This window comes from Musa acuminata, chromosome BXJ2-8 (assembly GCF_036884655.1).
Source record: "Musa acuminata AAA Group cultivar baxijiao chromosome BXJ2-8, Cavendish_Baxijiao_AAA, whole genome shotgun sequence".
NCBI lineage: Eukaryota > Viridiplantae > Streptophyta > Magnoliopsida > Zingiberales > Musaceae > Musa > Musa acuminata.
The window spans coordinates 44,931,092-44,954,701 of NC_088345.1; the positions used below are offsets into that span (position 1 = coordinate 44,931,092).

General features: G+C 38.0%; 1 protein-coding gene across 1 annotated transcript; it reads left to right on the plus strand.

The window, feature by feature from the left end:
* Positions 1-1,359: 1,359 nt before the first annotated feature.
* Positions 1,360-4,788, plus strand: LOC135619626 (ACT domain-containing protein ACR9-like). Its single transcript, XM_065121812.1, has 6 exons — positions 1,360-1,672; positions 2,135-2,350; positions 2,429-2,534; positions 3,159-3,501; positions 4,104-4,388; positions 4,475-4,788. The coding sequence occupies exons 1-6, from the start codon at positions 1,519-1,521 to the stop codon at positions 4,619-4,621; spliced, it is 1,251 nt and encodes a 416-aa protein (XP_064977884.1). The 5' UTR covers positions 1,360-1,518; the 3' UTR covers positions 4,622-4,788.
* The last annotated feature ends 18,822 nt before the right edge of the window (positions 4,789-23,610 follow it).

Consider the following 23,610-nt stretch of genomic DNA (forward strand, 5'->3'; position numbering starts at 1 on the left):
GAGCATCCTTACCGCGAGTATCTCTACTAAAGCTTAATCTTGCAAGAATTCGACCTAATACTACATTCCATCTGATGTGAATCTATGTCAAGGTCTGATCTCAACTCACGCATCATTCGCATTAGCTACCGTTCAACATCTACCGTTCAATCAGATCACATCACAAGTTGGATCGTTTCTAGGCATATAAGTAAGAAGATCTGCTAACCACTGGATGCATCGGAGAGGAAGGATGGATGAAATTACCTGCGAGGCCGGCCGGCGGTAATGGCGAATCCGATGAGGAAGGGCTAGTTGCGGTCTCACCCCCGCCTCAAGAACACCGGCCACCGATCGGACTTCCTCGTCGCTCCTCCCCCACCCACCCCCCCCACTCCGCCCGTGGCTATTTGCCTCCTCATCCCCCAAGCAACCGCAACGCCCTCCCTTCACGAATGTTAGTTGGTGATGAGCCGAACTGGTCTTCCATGGGTTGGGCCATTCACTGTAGATTCAGCCCAAGAATATGAATAATTACGGGTAGAATACCTGCTATTTTATCCGCATCCGAACCCGAATCCGTTCCTCATGAGCAACGATAGTAGATGATCATCAACCCAGCTCTAATATCAAAGATCGTTCCAGCCGTCCATTCATCTTTCGTTCCCGTTTTGTCGGCTTTTGGATGGGTCATGAGTTAGGTTGGCTCTAAATTCCTAAATACGTTTTATTCATGAATATTCGTTCGATATCAGTCGCATATAATCATTTCCAACAATAATGGCCATAACAACAACCAACAAACTATAATACGCTAATTATTTGAGGTTGGCTCTATGATATAGCATCTTCTCATAGAGATCTTATCTCCAATTGCGTGAGTGATGTAAGGGAAAAAAATACCATATGGTGATAGGAAATATATGTGGCTACAATAAGATTAACGCTACATTAAGGGGCTATGATTTCTGCACTTATTAGGAGTATCAATTCTTAGTCGGATCCTAGCTGGATCCGATTGGATAAACGATCCTACATTGTCTTGGTAGAGTGCTCCATGGCTCCCACAAACACTACGTGACACTGAAATCCACGTAAGCTATCGCTCGATGGGCCCCGGATGGGTCTCGACAGAAACCCGTACCATCACATCATCAGTCGGAGAGCAATCATTAATCGGACGGTAGGGACCAAGCCTTATCGCTTCCCATCAAGATCACATCTGACAACCGTTAAAATATCATCAAACGGCCTTCGCTTTCTACCGGAAGCGGCGGCGTCCTGGTCCGCAGTGGGTAGAGGCGCTGCCACCAGGCGCGTGTCGGACGCCGATTACGGAGCACCTATCCCACGGTTGGATGACCGACACGATTCAAATAGAGTTCACCCGTGTTCGTAGTGACGCGGCGAGTCGAGGACGGTGGGCGGAGTCACGGGACTCGATATATGGAGCACGCCGTGGCAGCGAGGGAGGCGGGCTTCGCTTCGTTGATGGGATCGAGGATCTGAAGGCCACCGGATTAGGATCGAACGGCGAGGATGGGGGTGGCGAGCGACGACGTGGTGGTGATCGAGGTTGCGAAGCGGGCAGGCGAGCCGAGCGTCGTCACCGTCAATTGCCCCGACCAGACCGGCCTCGGCTGCGATATCTGCCGCGTAATCCTCGAGTTCGGCCTCTGCATCACCAGAGGAGGTGAAGGCGGCTCCCTCCTTTTATCGTTATTTCTTTCGCTTCATCTTCTCGTGATCTTATCGTTATTCGCCCTGGTATATGCTTTAGTTTAGGGTTTGTTCATTATTCTTGTAAGCTGTACGAACGAGTTTCGAAGCTTTCTTCATCAGATTGTGTTCAATCTGTTCTACTTCCTGATCTCGTGATGGGATGTTATGGTTGATTTGAGTCTACAAAAGATCGAATCTTGGAGTTGTACATGGGACAATTATGTGACATCTCTTCGGATCTGTTTCTGCATGATAAATTGGTTGATGTAGTGTCGGCAAAACTTCATTTTGTGCATCAACATCCATGTTTCGGAAGATTACCATGTCGAGCTCCTTTTCTCCTGTTTGGTTTCAAATTGGCTGCTTGGTCGATTGGGTTTGCCTTTTCAATCTTTTAGCTGAACTTGTGTGTGTTTTGCCTGACTACGCGAAGATGTCTCAACCGATGGCCGATGGTGCTACGTCGTGTTCTGGGTCGTCAAGCTTTCGGCCTCCATGAACATTCAATGGGAGAATTTGAAGAATCGGCTAATGTCCATCTGCCCCTCTTGCTCCATCCCATTCTACTTTGATTTGGTGAATCCACCCACGTCTGCTCAGGTTTATCTTTTGAAGTTGTTCTCTGTGGATCGGAAGGGGTTATTGCATGGTAATAACATCTTTGAACTGCTTGATAGCTTCCTCAGTTTGGAGTTTGGGTTGCTAACCGCTGCTAAATGTGATGCAGATGTCACTCAAGTTCTTTGTGAGCTCGAGCTTTTGATCCACTGGGTTAAGGTCTCAACAACTCCAGATGGTAGAGTCGTGGACCTTTTCTTTATTACAGATGGCATGTGAGTGTAGAACTACGAGTTTTGGCTTTGCACTATTATCTATATCTGCAGTTCTTAGCTGTTATCTGATTATAAAATTTTCTGACATTTTTTACATCACTGTCAGTGCTTCTATATGGAAAATCTGTTTCTATGATAACTTTCTTTTGTCTGTTATTGAATTGACATGCTTTATGCTAGCGTTTGATCTAATTCCGGTCAGGGTTGTTCTTACTTGAAGCTTGTATATTTGTCGTTCACTTTTCAGTAAGTTTAAGAGTAGCCTCATTGACACTTTGCTGCTTGTTTCCTACTGTATTTCTAGATTGTGGGCCTAACAACCTGTAATTTGACCAACTTGCCTTAATACTCTATCATGTGATGTTCTCTTGGCTGATGGGATGACTTGTTTCCGCTAATACTTTAATGTGAAGGCTTACTCAAGATCAGCTACTAAAGATTCTTGTTAGAATATAGAGTCACCTGCTCTTCTAATATGTCCCATGCACTCTGTTTTTGGAGAGAGATTCAATTTTTTTTTTCCATAATTTTCTTAACCATGTTATTAGGTCTGTGTACCCCACAAATCCCTCTTTGAACATTTATTTTGCACTTGATATAGTATGCTGACCTGTGTTTCTCTAGGGAGCTCCTACACACTAAAGAACGACAGGATGAGACATGTGAAAGATTAATTGCAGTTTTAGGAGAGTCTGTAAATCGATGCGAGATTCAGTTAGCTGAAGATTTTCAACAAGGTGTCTCTTCTCTGCCGCCGGTAGCTGCTGAAGAATTATTTAGCTTGGAGCTTTGTGATGATGAATTTTGTTCACAGGCACTTAGTCCAGATATGAAGAAACTGAAGAAGGCTAATGTCAACATTGATAATTCATTGAGCCCTTCTCACACTTTGCTACAAATTCATTGTGTAGATCAGAAGGGCCTCCTCTATGATATTATGAGGACCTTGAAGGACTGCGATATTCAGGTAGTCCACATTTCCTTATGTCCTAAGTTATTCTGTAACTTTTTTATAAAATCTGATAGTCCTGCACAAATAAGCATGTGTATCTTACTTGGCTAAGGTAGATAGAAGAGAGGGTATATCTATAAGCAATTGTTGTGCTAGTCAGGATTCCTATAAAAGCTTGGAATCTATGTCGACTTGGTGGACAAAAAAAAGGCACTGTGAGAGTAAGCATAAGTAACTTACAGAACTAATGAAGCTATGAAGGATATTTCCTTGTCAGTCTTCTCTCTTTTTCTCGGACCTAACATGTATCATTTTTCAAGATGTTGCTGATTTGTCCTATAATCATGGTCTTTGGCTGGGAATTATTAATTTATCCATAGCTTACTGCATGTTGATAGTTCCATTATTTTTTTTCTTGTGTTATTTTTAAAATGGATATTTGAGGTACCATGCAACTGATAGCCATGTTCAGGTACTATGGAGTTTCTGTCCTGAAGTAGTACTTTGTAAGGGTCAGGACAGTACTTCCATGCTATTGTCATCACCTTCCATTATAACAAAAATAAACTCACCATGTGTTAATCTTCCTTTGTACTGCTTTTTTGCTTCCCAAATAGATAGCTTACGGCCGGTTCCTATCAGACATGAAAGGCTCTCGGGAGGTGGATCTTTTCATTCAGCAAACAGATGGAAAGAAGATTGTTGACCCTGTGAAGCAGGATATCCTCTCTCGTAGGTTGAGATTGGAAATGCTCCATCCTATGAGAGTGATGATCGCCAACCGTGGCCCAGATATCGAGCTTCTTGTTGCAAACCCAGTTGAAATGTCCGGGAAAGGGAGGCCTCTAGTCTTTTACAATGTCACACTAGCTCTGAAACTGCTCGGCATCTGCATATTCTCTGTAAGTAAACTGCAGCTGTTTCCTTTGCAGAACAAGTTACTTCAACTCTACTTTGATTGTGGTTATGATTCACATGTTATGTGCAGGCTGAAATTGGCAGACACACAACATCTGAGAGACAATGGGAGGTCTACAGATTTCTGTTGGATGACAGCCTAGAACTTCCACTAGCAAATAGCCAGAGTAGAAGTCAGATTGTGGATACAGTGAGGAGAACACTAATGGGCTTCTGAGCTACTGTAATATTCAAAAGGTTCACCGTGCTTGGTTACTTGTAAGTCCTCTAGTATTCTCTCAATGCATTTGTTTCTGCAATGGTGGTTGTGAACACCCTGTTCTTGTGTTGGACAAGATATATTCTTCATCTAATATTTATGATCTGGTACTAGGCATTTTGTCACCCCCTCAATGTTTTTCCAATGTCATCATTTAATTAGGACTGGTTGGACTTGCTAGCTTTCTTGACATTTTAATCAAGCAGATTTTTGTGAGGAACCTATATAGAACAATATATATGTAATCAAATATTTCAATTTAAGACATGATTATTTGAATTTTTTTTCATGCTAATAATTTTTTAAAAATTATTTAATATTCCAAGCTGGTTGATATTATTTTTTATTAATAAAATAAAAAATAAAAAATAAAAAAATTAAATATATAAATAAAAAGGCTCACCTACTCCTATTTAAGGGTAGGATTCTTCTCCTTCATCCCTTTTCAAGTCAAAGAACGAGGAATTATATCATGTTAACCTATGTTTCTTGAAAAATAAATATTTTTATTTTTATTTTAAATTTTATATATTTAGATTTGAATTAAAATATATTATAATTATTCATGTTATACGTATTTTTTAATTTTAAAAAATAAATTTTTTTTATATATTTGGATTTGGATTAAAATATGTTATATATTTTTCTAAATTTTTTATCTTACATGATGCTGGTTGTAATACTCGATTTTTATTATATTTCTAAAATAATTGATTAAAAATATTTTTTTTCCTTATATAATTTGATTTTTTTTAATATATTATTATTTATTATTTTATAATAATTTAATATTAATGATTAGATATTTTAATTATATATTTATGATACTATACTTTGAAATTTAGGAAATTAGTTAGCTTTTGGACTGAAATCAATCAACAGACTAGGCTCAACCGATAGATTAGGTCTAACCCATAAGTTAGATCGCAGCTCATAACCTAGGCCAAGCCAATAGACTAAGCTTAGCTGATAGACTAGACCCAACTAGCAAGTCATGCTATAGCTCATTAGTTAGCTCGACGTAGCCTAACATGGGCTATTATATATGTAGAGCATATGACTAGTCCATGACTAGTCCATAGGTTATAGGGTGACTTAGCTTGGTATGATGTATACATAGTCATGTGCAATAGGTATGATTAATACATAGGGTAACCCAACCTGTCTAGTGTTGCCTAGCTTAATGTCCTTATTTTATTTGATTTTGGTTTAAATATTAATTAAATAAAATCAAATTTGATGAGTTTAGATCGATTGATGATGATGTTAAACTAGTAACTTATTCAAGTCTATTTAACTTCAGTTGAACCTAATCTAATCCAAATTAGATTAGTTAAGGGTGATTTTAAATCAGTTAAATAAGGATTAGAGATAGATTCAATTATGTTCTAATTAAATTGAATCAAATTCGATTGATCAAGCTAAGATTTAAGTCTAATAGATATTGGTGATGCTTGAAAAATAAATTAAAATATTTTAATATATTATTTCATCTCAATATAGACGTGATTAGTATGAGATGATTTTATTTCTTTATCGAGAGTAGGTAGGGCAATTTCCTTCGGGAATTAGCATGTTATCAGATGTAGCGGTTGGACGATTCTCTATCCATTGTTGGGTGGAGCGTATCTTTATCTTGGTGAGTAAGGGTCATTACTGTACTGATCGTAAAGGCACTAAGAGGGGAAGGGGTGAATTAGTACTTTCGAAAAACTTCAGTTTGAAAGTTCGTTAGATAAAACCTATAATGTGAGTAAATATAGTGAGCAACTAAATCAGTTAGTAATAAAAATGAAAAGCATAAAAGAAAATACAAACCAGATTTATAGTGATTCAATCGTTCAAACCTACGTCCACTCTCGATTCCTCTTCCCTCAAGGCCATCGGTTTTCACTATTGATCTTCTTTTCAACGGACGAAGATCAATTACCTTTGTTATAACCCTCTCCCCTTTTCATGGGCTTAGGAGAGAACCTTTACGCCTCTCTTTTACAACAAGACCTCATTTCACCCTTAGAAAAACTTTTAAACTCAAAGAGGAAGAGACTCAATACTTTAAGAGAGTTTACACACTTAAAATCACAAGTTTTTTCATACTCTTGCAAACAAGCATGAGAAGGGTATTTATAGGCCCTAAATGACTTTAGACATAGAGCCAAAAATTCAAATCCCTAGGTTTTCGGGGTACTGGTGGTACCACCACTTGCACTAGACAGTACCACTGCCTGACACAGTTTGGGAGACTGTGTTCTAACGATACCATCACTAGTCTGGGCGATACCACTGCCTAACATTGGGTGGTATCATCACTAACCCTAGTAGTACCCCCATCAAGTTTTTCGGAAAAGTATATTTCATACTTTCCAACTCACAAGCGGTTCTACCGCTTGGCCTAGCGGTGCCACCGCTTGGCCCAATCTTAGGTCATTGAATTGGCCTTCCAATACGCCCAATTCAACCCTTATTTAGGCCCAATTGGATTCTAATCAAGTTGGCATGGTTACACCCAAAACCAACTCAATTAAATTCTAAACTACTTCGATCAAGATACAATAATTACAAACCATGAAGCCTACGTTATTTGACATGTCATTAGTTCATCCGGCATATTGACCTCCCACAACATCCGATCTTAGCGCAATGCTCGATTTTTCCAACCTAATGCCCGATCTCTAACATGATCCACTCCGACCCAACATTTGATTCTCCTACTTCAATAATTCAAGTCCATGATCGAAGTTTCTCCTGTGTCACTCATCTTAAACGATTATTAGTTCATCATCAAAATTTAGGATTCAACAATTACTTCATCTGTTGTTATGAGTGCAATATGGGTTTGTCCCCATCTACTGTTAGAAGAATATAAACTCATCTCGTAAGAGAACTCATCTGCATCCACTGTTTAGGGAGTGATCCTTCGAATATTTGATATACGCTAATGGAATGATTTGATCTTTTTGATATATAATTGTTTTATAGTTGATTTATGGGAGTTTTTTCTTAGTGTTGCTGAAATATCTTTATTTTATTTTTTAATTTTCAAAACAACGTCCCAAGAGCACTAGATTTGATTCTAATACAATACTGACATTTTACCATCAGGTTCGTAGCCAGTTAGATTTTATTTTAAAGTTAACATCATTATGTTTCTTAATAAAATCTATGGTTACTTTTGATATTTATTTTGATAAATAAATAAATTATAATAAATATTTATAATTTATGTTTAATAATAAATTAATATTTATTTATTTATTTGACTCTTGATGTACCTATGAAAAGATATTATAATCATGTAAAAAATATTTTAGGATGTGATATCTTTTTATGGTATCATCGCATGGTTTATGGTCAGTAAATGTTTGGGTTATAGTATTGATTTTGACTTGTGATTGTATTTTGATTTATTATAGAAGTGGTGGAGCTACTTCGAGAACAATGGTCATAATTATAGGGAATTCTGGGGCGACATCACATACGCAACGGAAGAACAAAAAAATTAAAATCCTAAATTTCTCATATATTGTGTTCGTCGTCGTGCAAAGATTGATATGCAAAATCCATAAAACTGAAAACTGCGCATATGAAAGATTGTGTTGCCTAGGGAGATTGTATATCCTTGAATCCCTACATATCTGTAGGAGAGGGTGATGGAGGTCAAGCGTCCTCCTCTATAGTGGTGATTCATACAATAGAGTTGTGACGATACTCCTCAAATCTTCAGGTCTGCTATCTGAGGAGAAGAATGGGGAAGGAGAATAGGAGGTGACAACCGAAAACCTCTAGCCTATGAGTCTTTGGTTCCCTCCTATTTGTAGAGGTCACTGTCAACTTAACCCTAATTGATCATACTCTATTGGGTATTGGATCTTCATCCAACTATCCAAGCCTCTTAGATTAATGGATCTCTATCCAATAATCTCTCATTGGCTCTTATTTGATCTCGTACATAAGATCCAGTAATTTAGGGGCTTATTAGATATCCAATAAGATATAGGTTCCGGTGGATATCTCATATATGAACATCTACTCGTTATAATGCATACAATATGTGTGTGACCCTCTATGCTCAATATCGAGTTGGTCATGAGTCATACCTATCAGAACTTCTTCTAGCTCAGTGGATTATTATTTTCATAATAATTCACTCGATTTATCGATTGGGAACGTACTATGTCACTATGCTATAGTCCTTAAACGATATAAAGGTATTCAATCCATTGGATCTATCTATCCTGAGTTACCGTGTATCTATAGTACCTCATACATCTAATATATCAGAGATCATATACCGGGCATGGTACTATCAGGCTCATACAGTTTCTACTCGAGTCTCGCTCTAATCGGATTCTTTTGGTGAACTCTTTCTCTCTCAATCTAAATGACCCTAGCCAAGAATTTGTCTAAGCAAGAACACATGAGATATTTTATTCATGACACGGAGAGCGAATGATCCTCTAACAACACTTAATAACCCCCATAAGGTTGGCTACTTCTTCCGATGACCGGCTATGCTAGATCTAGAACCTCCAGACCTATAAGTTTGATATCAAAGAGTGTAGTACTCATACAGGACATCCTTGTTGTCTCAAATCTAAGAACCAGATACACCATTGAGACTACGAAATCGTTGTTTAACAATAATGCACAGTCTAATGTGATCAGGCCCGAGCCAATGGGCCTAATCACTCGCATCAAGATCTATATGTGCAATGGTGCATCTTTATGCCCTGTGATCGTTTATCTCATCCTCATTAGTTCCATCGGCATCTCGACGCATCTCTATGCATCGTGATCGTCCGTCTCGATCTCATGAGTCCCGCTATCGCTTCCACGCTCCCGCTGCGCCTCCTCATGTTATTACAACTTAATAATAACCACGCAGGCCCGACAATAGACGAGAAATAAAATGGAGGCTCATAGGCCCCAATAATAATAATAATCACAAGTACACACATCATACGATCCATGATCATCCGTCCACATCATACATCACATGTAAATATCATTATGTAGGACTACTAGATAATAATTAATTAATTAAATTAAATTATTTAATTAATTAATATTTTATGAAATTAGGGTTATGTAGGGAATTTTTGAATTATGAGGGGTATTTTGATAATTTGGATAGAAATGATAAATACTAAAATTTCTCAAATTCCGAGGGGAAATAAATATCTTTTGTCCAAAAACCCTAGTTCCCCTCACTACCTCCTACGTTGTGGCTGCCCACAAGCGGTGTACTTGTGAGTGCAGCGCCCCTGTGGGCAAGTGTGCCCACGAGCGACACCGCCCCTCGAGCTGGCGCCCTTGCAGGCGGACGCCTCTACAGGTGTTGTCCCAACAGGCACCTCACCCACGGGCTACCTATAGTCGCCTCACTCGCTGGCTGCCCGTGGGCGACGGTTGCCCCTTGTAGGTGTCGCCCCAACGGGAGAGCATTGCCCTTACATGCAGGCGTAGTGCCCGTGCATAGGCGGCCTGCGCTGCAAGTGACTTGCCTGTGGGAAACCTGCCTACAGGCAAACGACCGGCCCCCGCTGGCCGCCTATGGCCCCTGCACGTAGGTGGCCTATTGCAGGTGGTCGAGACCTCCCTTAGGAGCTCTCGGCCAAGGCTGCAAGCAGCCTTTGGCCAACCTGTGAGGGCAGCAACTGTTGTTGCCCTCTCTCGCCTTTTGCGTCAACGATTTTGACGATAAAAGTCTTCCTAAAACATAACACGCAGTTCAAAACCAATCTATCATACGAATAACTTGCCTATGATACCACTATAGGGAATTCTAGGGGCAACATCACATGCGCAATGAAAGAACAGATAAATAAAAATCCTAAATTTTCATAAATTGTGTTCGTCATCGTGCGAAGATTGGTGCGCAAGCACCAAAATCCGTAAAATTGAAAACTATATATATGAAAGATTGTGTTACCTAGGGAGATCGTATATCCCTGAATAGTTACATATCCGTAGGAGAGGGGGGAAGGAGGTCAAGCGTTCTACTCTCTAGCGGTGATCCATCCATATAGCAGGGCTGCGACGACACTCCTCAAATCTCTAGGCCTGCTATTTGAGGAGGAGAATGGGAGAGAAGAATATGAGGTGGCAACCAAAAACCTCTAGCCTATGAGCCTTTGGTTCCCTCCAATTTATAAAGGTCCTTTGTCAACTTAACACTATTGGATCCTGCCCTATTGGGTATTAGATCTCTATCCAACTACCTAAGCCTCATAGATTAGTGGTTCTCTATCCAATAATCTCTCATTGGCTCTTATTGAATCTCATCCATATGATCTAATAATTCATGGGCTTATTGGATATCCAATAAGATAAGGGTTTCAACGGATATCTCATATCCGAACCTCTACTTATCACAATGCTTATCATATGTGTGTGACCCTTTAGGCTCAATATTGAGCTAGCCGTGAGTCATACTTGTCAGAACCCTTATCATAAGATAAGGGTTCCAACGGATATAATAATTTACTCAACTCATCGACTACGGACGTACTAGGTCACTACGTCGCTTTCCTCAGACGATTCAGGAGAATATAATCCATTGGACATGTCTGTGTTAGGATCAAGAGCACTAAGAGGGGGGGGGGGCTGAATTAGTGCAGCGGAAATTTTTCAGCGATTAAAACGAAAGCTGTGTTCGTTCGATAAAAACGATTTCGATGTGAAAGCCGATTCTAAAATTACTTTAACTTGAGATTAAGCGAGATGACATTAAAGTAGATCTATGAAGGCAGTTTGCAGTTTATGATGGAAAGTAGAATACAAGCGCAAACTGAAATGCGACGTTCGTACGATAAAAGCCGAGTTACGTCTAAACGCAGATTTAGAAAGTTCTGAACTTAGAAACTTATTCGTAAGATCGCAGAAGGCAGTAAACAGTTATGATTGAAATCAAAACGTAAACGTAAACTGAAATATGATGATCGTATGAAAAAAAAGGCGATTTCCGTCTAAACGCAGATTCAGAAAGTTCTGAACTTAGAAACTCGTTCGTAAAATCGTAGAAGACAGTAAGCTATTGAGAAGTTTGCAGTGAAGGTAAAATGCTCAAAAGGAAATGCAAACCGAGATTTAGAGTGGTTCGGTCAATCTTGACCTGCTCCACTTTTGGCTTCCTCCACCGACGAGGTCACCGACGTCAACTAGAGGCCTTCCTTCAATAGGTGAAGGCCAACCACCCTTTTACAGATTCACTCCTTTTGACGGGCTTAGGAGACAACCCTTACAGAAGTTTTCTCTCCTCTCTTTACAACTCAAACTTTGAAGAACAGAAGGAGGAGAACTTTTGGTCTCTACAACAGTTTTGAGCTCTAGGAATCACAGAAAGATATCAAGATTTCCAGTGTTAGTTCTGCCTTTCATTGCTGAATGGGTGGGGTATTTATAGGTCCCAACCCAGTTCAAATTTGGAGCTCAAAACTGTCAATTCCCGGAATTCCGGGATCAGGCGGTTGCACCTCCTGACTAGGGCGGTTGCACCGCCTGGCAGAGCTCGAAGACTGAGCCTCTGGGCGGTGCCACCTCTGTCAGGGGCGATTGCACCTCTCTGCCAGAGCTCGAAGACCGAGCTCAGGCGGTTGCACCTCCTGACTGGGGCGGTTGCACCGCCTGGCAGAGCTCGAAACTTGAGCTCAGGCGGTGCCACCTCTTGTCAAGAGAGGTTGCACCGCCCAGTCTCACTCGGAGACTGAGCCCAGGCGGTTGCACCTCCTGGCTTGGGCGGTTGCACCTCCTACAGTGATCAGGGTCCGAATGGATCTTTCAGGGTCTTTCAGGGGCCCAATTGCCCCAAGATTAAGCTAATGGGATCACCTCCCATTTTCAACTTAATCATTCGTGCTAACTACGATAAATCCTAAGACAATTTCTGCAGCTTGCTCCGGTGCGTCAATCGCATCTTCTGGCGAGTTTCCGGCGAACTTCCGTCGATCATCCGATGAACCCTCGATGATCCTCCTGCGGACTTCCGGCAAACTCCTGGACTTGTGACGATCAACTTGGCAAGTTCCGACGAGCTTCTTTGGCAAGCTTCTTGACTTCTCGGATTTGTTCCCGCAGAACCTCCGACGACTGTCCGAACTTTCGTCGAGCTCTCGAACTCCCAACGTGATCATTGTCATGACTCCGGCGTAACTCCTACTGCATGTCTTACTTTCATCGTAGTTAATCCTGCACACTTATCTCAGCACATAGATTAGACAACAAATGACAATTGACTTCATCATCAAAATCTGAGATTCAACAGTCTGTCCTCAATTACGGTGTATATATAGTCCCTCATCCATTTAATATCCCAAAGACCATATACCGAGTATGGTACCGTCAAGTCCATATAGTTTCTACTCGAGTCTCGCTCTAATCGGATTCTCCCGGAGAACTCTCTCTCTTAATCTGAATGATCCTGACCAAGGATTTGTCTAAGCAAGAACACATGAAATATTTCTCTTATGACACCAAGAGCGGATGATCCTCTATCGATACTCAATAGCCCCATGTAATGTTGGCTACCACTCCTGATGATCGATTGTGCTAGATCTAGAACCTCCAGACTTGTAAGTCCAGTATCAAAGAGTGGAGTACTCATACAGGACATCCTTAGTGTCTCAAGTCTAAGGACCAGATACACCACTAGGACTACAGAATCATTGTTTGACAATAAGGCATCATCAACCATCCAACATTCCATGAGCAGATTATTAGGATCGAGTCGGCACTAAGAGGGGGGGTGAATTAATGCATAGGATAAAAACGTCGGTTTAAAATTTTTTCGTACGATAAAAATCGATCTCGGAAGATAACTTCAAATTGAATGCTTGTTCGTAAGCGTAGTGAAAGCAAAGTAAGGAGGAAGTGAAGCAATTGCAAAGTAAATGACAATAATAGAAATGCACACCGATTTATAGTGGTTCGGTCATCGTGACCTACATCCACTCCTGATTCCTCTTCACTCGAGGCCACCGACTTCCACTACTAATCTTCTTTCAATGGGCGAAGTTCAACAACCTTTTTACACTCGATTCTCCTTTTGGCAAGTTTAGGAGAGAACCTTTACACTCTCACTTACTCTTTTCTTAAACCACACTAACACTTAGAGCTTGAGAGGAGTTCTCACAAGATTACAACAGTGTTTTTTTTTCTCTCAATTCTTGTTTTTTAATCAGGGATGAGAGGGGTATTTATAAGCCTCAAGTGGATTCAAACTTAGAGCCTAAAAGTGTCTCACCCCCGGTTTTTGAGGTACTAGCGATACCATCGCCTGTGTTGGGCGGTACCACCACTTGCAACACTGACACTGGGCGGTACCACCGCCCAGTCTGGCGATACCACTTCCTGACATAGTCTCGAAGACTCTGCCACTATGGTTTCACATGTTGGGTCATTGTTTGGGCCTTTCACTTAGCCCAAACACAGCCTAAACTTGGGCACAACTAGCCCCTAATTGAGCTGGCCCAATTCCAACCCAAATATGCCTAAAACCTACTTCGATCTAGACAATTATTACAAAGTCAATCAAACGTTGTCCGACATGTCATTGGTTAATCGACGCCTCGTTCGATTCTTTAGTGCATCGTCCACTCTTACGGCCTATTGCCCAATCGACCAGTTGACATCCACAACTCTGATTTCCTTGGCGTAATTTTTGTTTTTCTTAGCCCGATGCCTGAACCCATGGCCCAAAGCCTTTTACTGATACGTTGACCAATCCTTCAGCTCGACGTCCATTCGTCTAACATGATTCACTTCGGCCCAACATGATTCTTCCTGCTTTTAATTATCTCTCCTTGATCGAAGCTTCCTGCGTTACTCAAATGCAGATCAAATCACAAACACATCAATTGATTTCATCATCAAAATCTGAGATTCAATAATCTCTCCCTTTTTTTATGATGACAATCAATTGATGACGGAGTTTAAACTAAACTTCCCCTATCAATATGTCATATTGATATAACATTGAATTCAAGTCAAAGCAAATTTAATCATGAATATTTACAACACGTCATCATAAAATCATACATAATTAAAATTTCAACACATCATTTCATGTATAATTGTCATCATAACTTCTCCCCCTTTATCATCAACAAAAAGGAGAGTGCAACTATTAAGTTTTTGACATATACAAGTTTTACAACATATAAGCTAGTAAATTTTTCATCACTTTATAACATGTATAATCACCAAATCATCATTAATTTTAAAGATGTGCAAGATTATAAATTTTGCAAGTTTACACTTTTGCTTCTTAAGATTGCAAGCTAGCAATTCTTGGTGATGTTCAAGATAGCAAGTTCTTTCTTCTTTTTTCAGAAGTGCAAGCTAGCAATTTTGTATCATTTTAGAGCATGTAAGCTAACAAATTTTACACATATGAGTTAGCAAAATTTTACATCATTTTACAACATATAAGCTAGCAACTTTGGCAAGTTTTACATCATTTTCGAATATGTAAGCTAGCAAATTTTACTCCTCTTTTGTCATTATCAAGTATAAGGGAAGAATACAATGTTGTAATTCTTTTCCCTTTACATCAATTTACAAATCATGATAAAGATAAAGTATCATTCTTAATTCGATATATTTGTGCATCATTATAGTTTCAAATCAAAACATGCATAATTTCAAAACCTTACATTTCATCCTTACTTCATGTATAATACCAAAAATAAATCAATCATCACTATGGGCATATTATAGATGATATTCAAGCATTCATAATACATCATTTTGGGCATAACATTTATGATGCTAAGACATTAAAATTTTTAAGCATTTATCACTTAATGCATTAAATCAACATTTTGATCATGATACCAAACATTCATCATTTCTCCCATGCATGAAACTAAAGCATTCAATACCAAACATTAAATCAATATTTTTAAGCATTTATCACTTCATGATTATTGGTACCAAATATTCATCATTTTATTTTCTCCCTTTTTGTCATAGGCAAAAAGGAGAATCATTAACAATGCAAGTGTTTGAAAGCATGTTAAGTAAGTTTTACACCAATTCATCCAAGCTAGCAAAACTATTTCCCTTAATGTGTAAGCTTGTAAGTTTTGCATTTCTTAGCAATATACTTTTCTTAAGATTACACACTAGCAATTCTTTCTCTCCTTTTATCATAGGCAAAAAGAGGTGAATAACACAAAGGTGTAAATATTCAAGTCATCACATGGAAGATATCAAGAAAATTTTGATAATGAGATATACTTCATGAATATAAGGAATTATATAAATCATATCATTAAAGATGAGATCATGTGAATACTAAAAGATATGATTCATTTTGACAAATCTCCTCTTAAATAATCAAAAGAAAATATTAGGAGATCAAATAGTAAAATATCTTCAAAAGAAATTTGAAGTCATGAATTATGAAAAAGATATTCTCTTTAGTAAATCGTAAAAATAAACATAGGAGAAAAATATTTCAATTCATGTATAAGAAATCTTATGATTTATATAGAAAATCTCATCTTTAGTAAATGGTAAGAAGAAACATAGAAGAAATCTTGATTCACATAAAATACAAGATATCTCAAGAGAAAGTTCATGATTTGATTGGAAAAATCCAATTTAGATCCAAATAATTAAATTATCAAAATCTTTTTTATAGTCCAAGAGATTCATACAAATAGATTCATCAATCTCCTTTTTTAAAACTCGATAAGATAGGGATTGAGAAATTCTTAAGAAAAATATTTTCCTCCTTTTTTATTTGATTTATTTCTCACAAGCATGCCCAAGTTTTTATGCCAAATCAAAACATGCATCATCGTTTAAGATCGAAAAACAAATTTCATCATCAAAATTATCATGACAAAAAATATAACACATTAAACATAAGGCTTCTTTAAACAAGAGATTTGATTTATCATTTTAATTCTAAGGATAATACATTTTCTTTTTTATGTGTTTTATTTTATGTGATTGATTTTATATAAATATGCTCAAGTTTTTCATACGAAAACCATCCATATTATTTAAAATCGAAAAGCAATACAAAATCATAAATCATGAAGTATACATAATTGTTTCTTATAACATATAAGGAATTAATCTTATTTGATGTGCAAGCATTATTACAAAACATGCAATTGTCATGATATATATATATATATATATATATATATATATATATATATATATATATATATATATATATAACTAATCATGAAAAGCACTAAGTAATTTCATGGTAAGGAAAAAGAGATTCGATTGAGTCGCCTACCTTGTTGACGAAAGTCGTCAAAGCGCAGTTCGCCACCTTGCCCTTGTTGGTTTGCTCCTCGTCTTCGGATTAAGCTCAATTCATCCCAAGCCACCTTTGAATACTTTCTTCTTCTTTGGTAACTTATTTTTAAGTTCACTTTTATTCTTTAATTCTTGTTTCATAAACTTTTTAATTTTTTTAGTAAGAAGTTCAAAGTCATCATCATCACTTGAGTTATCGCTCAAGTGGTATTTTATTGTTCGAAGTGACAAATCCTTCCTATTCTTTGGAAGATTGTTCTCATGTTCGTTTTAGGTCATACAACCCATTTCATAGGTCATCAACTACCCAATCAGTTCTTCAATGGGAAAATAGTTCAAGTCCTTTGATTATTGTATTGCCATGATTTTAGGATCGCAACTTTTTGGAAGGGATCTTAATATCTTATTAACAAGTTCAAAATTTGAAAAACATTTGCCAAGGACTTTTAAACTATTGACGACATCCGTAAAACGGGTGTACATGTCAACAATAGTTTCGCTTGGCTTCATACGAAATAATTTAAAATCATGTATCAAAAAGATTAACTTTAAAATCTTTTACTCTACTAGTGCCTTCGTGTGTGGTTTCAAGAGTGTGCCAAATATCGAAAGTGGTTTCGCAAATAGAAACACGATTAAATTCATTTTTGTCTAAGGTGCAAAACAAGGCATTCATAGCCTTGACATTTAAAGAGAAAGTTTTCTTCTCCAACTCATTTCAATTGTTCATCGGAAGATAAGACTTTCGAAAACCAAATTCGATTATATTCCATAAATTGAGATTCAACGAAAGCAAAAAAAACTCTCATTCGAGTTTTCCAATATGTGTAGTACGTCCCATTGAACATGAGAGGATGAATGATAGAGTGACCCTCTTGAAAGCCGAAAATAGCCATTTCTCTTGGGTGTTAAACCAAATGAGAAAAATGTGGCTCTGATACCAACTGTTAGGATCGAGTTGGCACTAAGAGGAGGGTTGAATTAATGTAGTGGATAAAAACGTCAGTTTGAAATTTTTTCATACGATAAAAACCGATCTCGGAAGATAACTTCAAATTGAATGCTTGTTCGTAAGCGTAGTGAAAGCAAAGTAAAGAGGAAGTGAAGCAATTGCGAAGTAAGTAAATGACAATAATAGAAATGCACACCGATTTATAGTGGTTCGATCGTCGTAACTTACATCCACTCTCGATTCCTCTTCACTCGAGGCCACCGGCTTCCACTACCGATCTTCTTTCAATGGGCGAAGATCAATGACCCTTTTACACTCGATTCTCCTTTCGATAGGTTCAGGAGAGAACCTTTACACCCTCACTTACTCCTCCCTTAAACCACACTAACACTTAGAGCTTGAGAGGAGTTCTCACAACATTACAATAGTGTTTTTTTTTCTCTCAATTCTTGTGTCTTTTAACCAGGGATGAGAGGGGTATTTATAGGCATCAAGTGGATTCAAACTTAGAGCCTAAAAGTGTCTTATCCTCGATTTTTAGGGTACTGGTGGTACCATCGCCTGTGTTGGGCAGTACCATCGCCTACAGCACTGACACTGGGCGATACCACTACCTGACAATCTCTCGGAGACTGTCTAGGCGGTACCATCGCTTGATACAGTCTCGGAGACTATGCCACAACGATTTCACTTGTGTCTTTGTTTGGGCCTTTCACTTGGCCCAACACAGCCCAAACTTAGGCCCAACGGGCCCCTAATTGAGTTGGCTCAATTCCAACCCAATTATGCCTAAAACCTACTTCGATCTAGACAATTATTACAAAGCCAATCAAATATTGTTCGGCATGTCATTGGTTCATCAACGCCTCATCCGATTCTTCGGCGCATCGTCCTCTCTTGTGGCCTATTGCCCAATCAACTAATTAACCTCTGCAACTCCGATTTCCTTGATGCAATTTTCGTATTTCTTGGCCCGATGCCCGAACCCATGGCCCGAAGCCTTCTGTCGATACGTCGACCGATCCTTTGGCTCGACGTCCAATCTTCTGACATATTCCACTCCAGCCCAACATGATTCTTCCTGCTTTTAATTGTATCTCTCTGATCAAAGCTTCCTGTGTCACTCAAAACACAGATCAGATCATAAACACATCAATTGATTTCATCATCAAAATTCGAGATTCAACATGGATCAATCAGTGAACTCATTCTCCAATGAGTACCTACACTATATCTCTAGTGTCCCCACATGAGCAACTACCAGTCGCCACCATCATATATACATGTATATAGTACACCAGTCTGTCTGGTTATCTCAATGTCCCTCTCGAGCAACCTATGATCGGTATTATTTAGGATATGTGTTTCAAGACGAATCGGTCTCATTATCGTGATCTTATCACGATCTGATTCTCATTGCACAGATCCATGAACATCATAATATATTTGTGCAACAAGCAATATAAAGTGATAAAATATCAAATAATAATAATAATAAGCAAAAAGACTGTGTGTCAAGTCACACGTGTTATCACGTGATTGGCTTGTAAAGTACCTATGACTAAGGATAATGCTATTGGTCTACATGGTTCAGGAGGTGTTCAAGTATATCCTAACTTTGAAAGTTTCACGTATTTTGATATAGACTCAATCTTTACATACACATATCACTTATTACGTGACAACTTCTCCAACATCACAGAATGCTCCAGCCAATGCCTTAAATGATGTACATGGAATCTTTAATGCTATTAGATACTATTTTAAGCATCGGTATAAAGCTCGACGAGACGAAAATAACACTTTAGATCCCTTAAAGAGTTTGGAATTGCCAGTTTTTGTGATGCAGAATGCATCTCGTACTTCAGCACCTACCAATGCCTCAGATGATGTACACAAAGTCTTAATGTTATTAAAGACTACTTTGAGCGTCAAGAGGAGTACTATAGAAATCGATGGGATGAAAATAACATTTTGGATTACTTTAAGAGTTTAAGATTACCCGTTTTTGAGAGCAGGTTAGATCCTTGAATATTGAATCTACCAAATGGAGAAAATATTTGAGGTTATTGAATGGAGAAAAAATTTTGAAGATGTCTTTTATTTTTTTTATTTTGGAAAGAAAGATAAGAAGGATATTAGAGAAAAACACAACATGATAACTTGAGATTAATTTAATATATATATATATATATATATATAATAAGTATTTTTTCTATTTCAGTTCGTTTCGAAAAGTAAGAAGAGTTCTTTAGCATCCACGGATTGTAATAAATTGACTGACATAGCTCAATTTTCTTTGCATATTACTTCCAATAAATATCAAATAGCCCGTCAAATTTGAGAAGGGACCTCGTTAGATACTCTTTGTATCCAAACTTAAAGTGCAAGTGGATTCTTAATAATCTAACATGCAGAGTAATCTAAGTAATCACAACGACTCTTTGTGCCATTTATTTTGTTCGATGAATGAAGCCGGAATTCTTGTTGGCTTCTACGACTGCTGCTGTATCGTTTACTGTCTTTCAACTTCCATCTTTAATGTCTCATGAAGCTGCAGAAGTCACAGATTTACTAGTTTTATATTACATGTATCCAAGCCAAAAATCCAGTCTATCCTACACCAACATAAATCACAGATTAATTGTGTCTTCATGTGTTTTTTCTTGTTCTCACCATGCAATTAAACCTCATAAAACTCACAGAAATCAGACATCCAAAACTCAGTAACAGTGAAGGAAAAAGAATATACAGATAATTTGTATTTCTTGTCTGTTCTCTTTGCCATGAAAATTATCAAATCTCAAATGAGTGCTTTTATTCGAAAAAGAAGTGGTAGATAATTGTAGGCTTTTCTCTGGTAAACATAGGGTTCACATATCATGCTTTAATTTATGTGCATTTGGAGATGTCATAGTTTTGGGAGATCAACTCACAGATTAAAACAGGTCTGTGATAGACCAAATCATCCCAGAATAATACGTGACTCTTTTTGTACTTCACCTGTCATGTTCTATCCCAACTAAGCATCCACTTAAAAGAGTCTGACCTATCTGAAACTAGATTTCATTATCAGGTATGGGCTTTGCAATCACTCCAATCCAACCCCTACTTGGACTGCAATTATATCTGCCGTCTGCCTTCTTCTCACTTCAGTGGTCCAGCTGCTGAGAAGCTTCTGCTCATTCAGCCATGGTCACCATTGTTGGTGAGCTTGTTCCAAAGTGAGATGTGCGTGTCTGTGGTGAACATGGCAGAGAGTTATGACCTCGAAGCATCCATCTTGGACAATCGTCACAGCAGGTATCAACAGCTTACATGCCAAGTCAAGTCTCAGACATTCAATTAAGGTTCCATTAAATCATGGTGACATCACCGTAAGGCAAATCTTAGCCATATTGCACCGGTAAAACACATCATTTCCTTGAAGAAGAAGAAGAAGAAGAAGAAGAAGAAGAAGAAGGAGAGCATATTAAGTTTAGCAGGAAGCCTTGTAACATGCACTCAATCCACATGTTCCAACATGAAGCATTAAGACATTAAAATGTTGGTTGCTACCTATATTTTGGTGTCTGTTATCACCACTTAGGTGCACCCTATTGTTGCATCAGCACACTGTGCATGAGCACATGCAAAGGCTACGCAACATATCTTTCCTTGCAACCCATCCCTCTCCATCACCGTCACCTTCCAAGCTTCGGAGGTGCACCTTCTCTGGTCCACTGAGTTCTTCCGGTGGAAGTGGAACCGGCAATTCCCGATTGCTTCGCTCGTGCGCCTGTCGTAGTTCTACTGCAGCAGCAGAAGGCCCCACAGATAACACTGTGTAATGGCGTGTCACTTGCAGGAGGAGTGTCTTTCGGTGCAACCGTTGCTTTAATGGCTAAACCTACAATACAGATGGCATTTAAGTCTCTCTCTCATCTACTCTAACTGTGCATGGGATTGGAGATGATGGGATGTCCAATGCCTGCAAGGAAACCATGCCTCAACAATAATATCACTGCACATTGGCTGATCCAAACTTGTTTTGACACCATCTTCTATAGACTCCATTGAATATGATTACTAAGATCCATCTTCTCTATCATGTCACATTTTCTATGGACCTTCAAATGACAAGATGCTGCCAGAAAGAGAATCCCACGATTTGAGTCCTTTGCAGATTGGTGAGTGAGAAGAAGATAGTAAAACCACTCTTAGTGACTCGTATTCTGTCAAAAAAAAAAAAACTTTGATGATAAAATTGACTATCAGAATCAATTATCAATGACAGAATAGCATGCTTCATGTTTCGAGTGATGGGATATAAAAAAAATATTAAGGTGACGGATGTCGACGATATCTATATTAGTTCCACTTGATTCAAGTTCGTATGTATAAAAAATTTAAATAATATTAAGAAGATCTCGGATGGTCGATCAAACATAGTTCTTCCAATATTAAGTTAGTTATGAAAAATCAGAATTTCAAAGTAAGATGAATAAGTAACATAGATTTATGTGATTTGATGGGATTTTATAATTGGTTTAATAGGAAAAAAATATTTTGAGGTATATATGAAATATTCTTTTGGAACCCTATAGATGGGCTCTATCTTTGATCATCGGGTCCTTACTCATCTCGATCTGAGTATTATAATTTAGTGATGAATGCATTAATTTCATGTATGTGAAAGAAAAAAAAATCGAATCCCCATTCTATCAATCAATAAAATTTATAATTCAGTAATGAATGCATTAATATTACCACAAATACCTTATCTTATTTATATAGTAGAAGGTCAAGAAAATAGAGAAAGTGATTAATAGATTGAAATAATGATATCACGCTATAGTAATGAAGCAAAAGATAAAAATAAAAGAAAATTACAAGAGAATCGAATTTTTTTTTCCCCTTCTCATTTCTTTTGAACTTTGGTGTATTTATGTTTGGCATTAGCGTTTTTTGAAGAAAAAAAATAAATCATATTGTGAATAATGAAAAGGACTGCCCATTGTCAACTTGGAAAATAAATGGTCATGGTAGCTTTCTATTAAATGGTGAACACCTAAGAAGACATAGTCAACTTGCTACTGTCCAATCACCAAATCATTTCCAACCGTAGGGACAATGACAATCCATATCGTTGGTGTTGCATTGTGTGGTATGGTTTACAGGGACAATGACATTGACAATCCACCATTCCTGCTTTCATTATGAGATTATCGCCTTCACCTCATAGTATGATGTGGCATTTATTAATATGGATGGGGCGAAATAAGTTTAGGTTTAGGGTATGGCCCATGTTGGTTTCAATTGACATTATCATGGTCGACCCAAAAGAAATCCTCACCTAATTGCACCACATATTGTCAGATATCTTTCATCCTATTAACGTGACAAAATGATATCATAGTTCATCAAAGAGAAATCGAGATAAAAATATCCCATTAAATAAAAGAATGGTAAAATAACATTATATATTCTCATAATATAAATGTAATTCCATCTAACGTGACAGTCATTTAATTTGTTAATATGTATTATTACAGTGTAAAAGCAATCATTAGATTCCAAAACCCAATTCGTAAACAACAAGTCATGACATTACTTCTTTACTATTTATATTATATACATATATGTGTTCTAATTAATGGTTAATGTCGATTTAGAATGCTCAGTTTGATTATTTTAAATTATGACTAATATTTAATGCTCAGATATTGACATA

Bases quoted from the DNA above. Each gene is read 5' to 3' on its own strand.
- LOC135619626 (XM_065121812.1), top strand. From the start codon at position 1,519: ATGGGGGTGGCGAGCGACGACGTGGTGGTGATCGAGGTTGCGAAGCGG. The intron at 1,673-2,134 runs GTGAAGGCGGCT...GACTACGCGAAG, and splicing joins CCTCTGCATCACCAGAGGAG to ATGTCTCAACCGATGGCCGA. The intron at 2,351-2,428 runs GTAATAACATCT...AATGTGATGCAG, and splicing joins TCGGAAGGGGTTATTGCATG to ATGTCACTCAAGTTCTTTGT.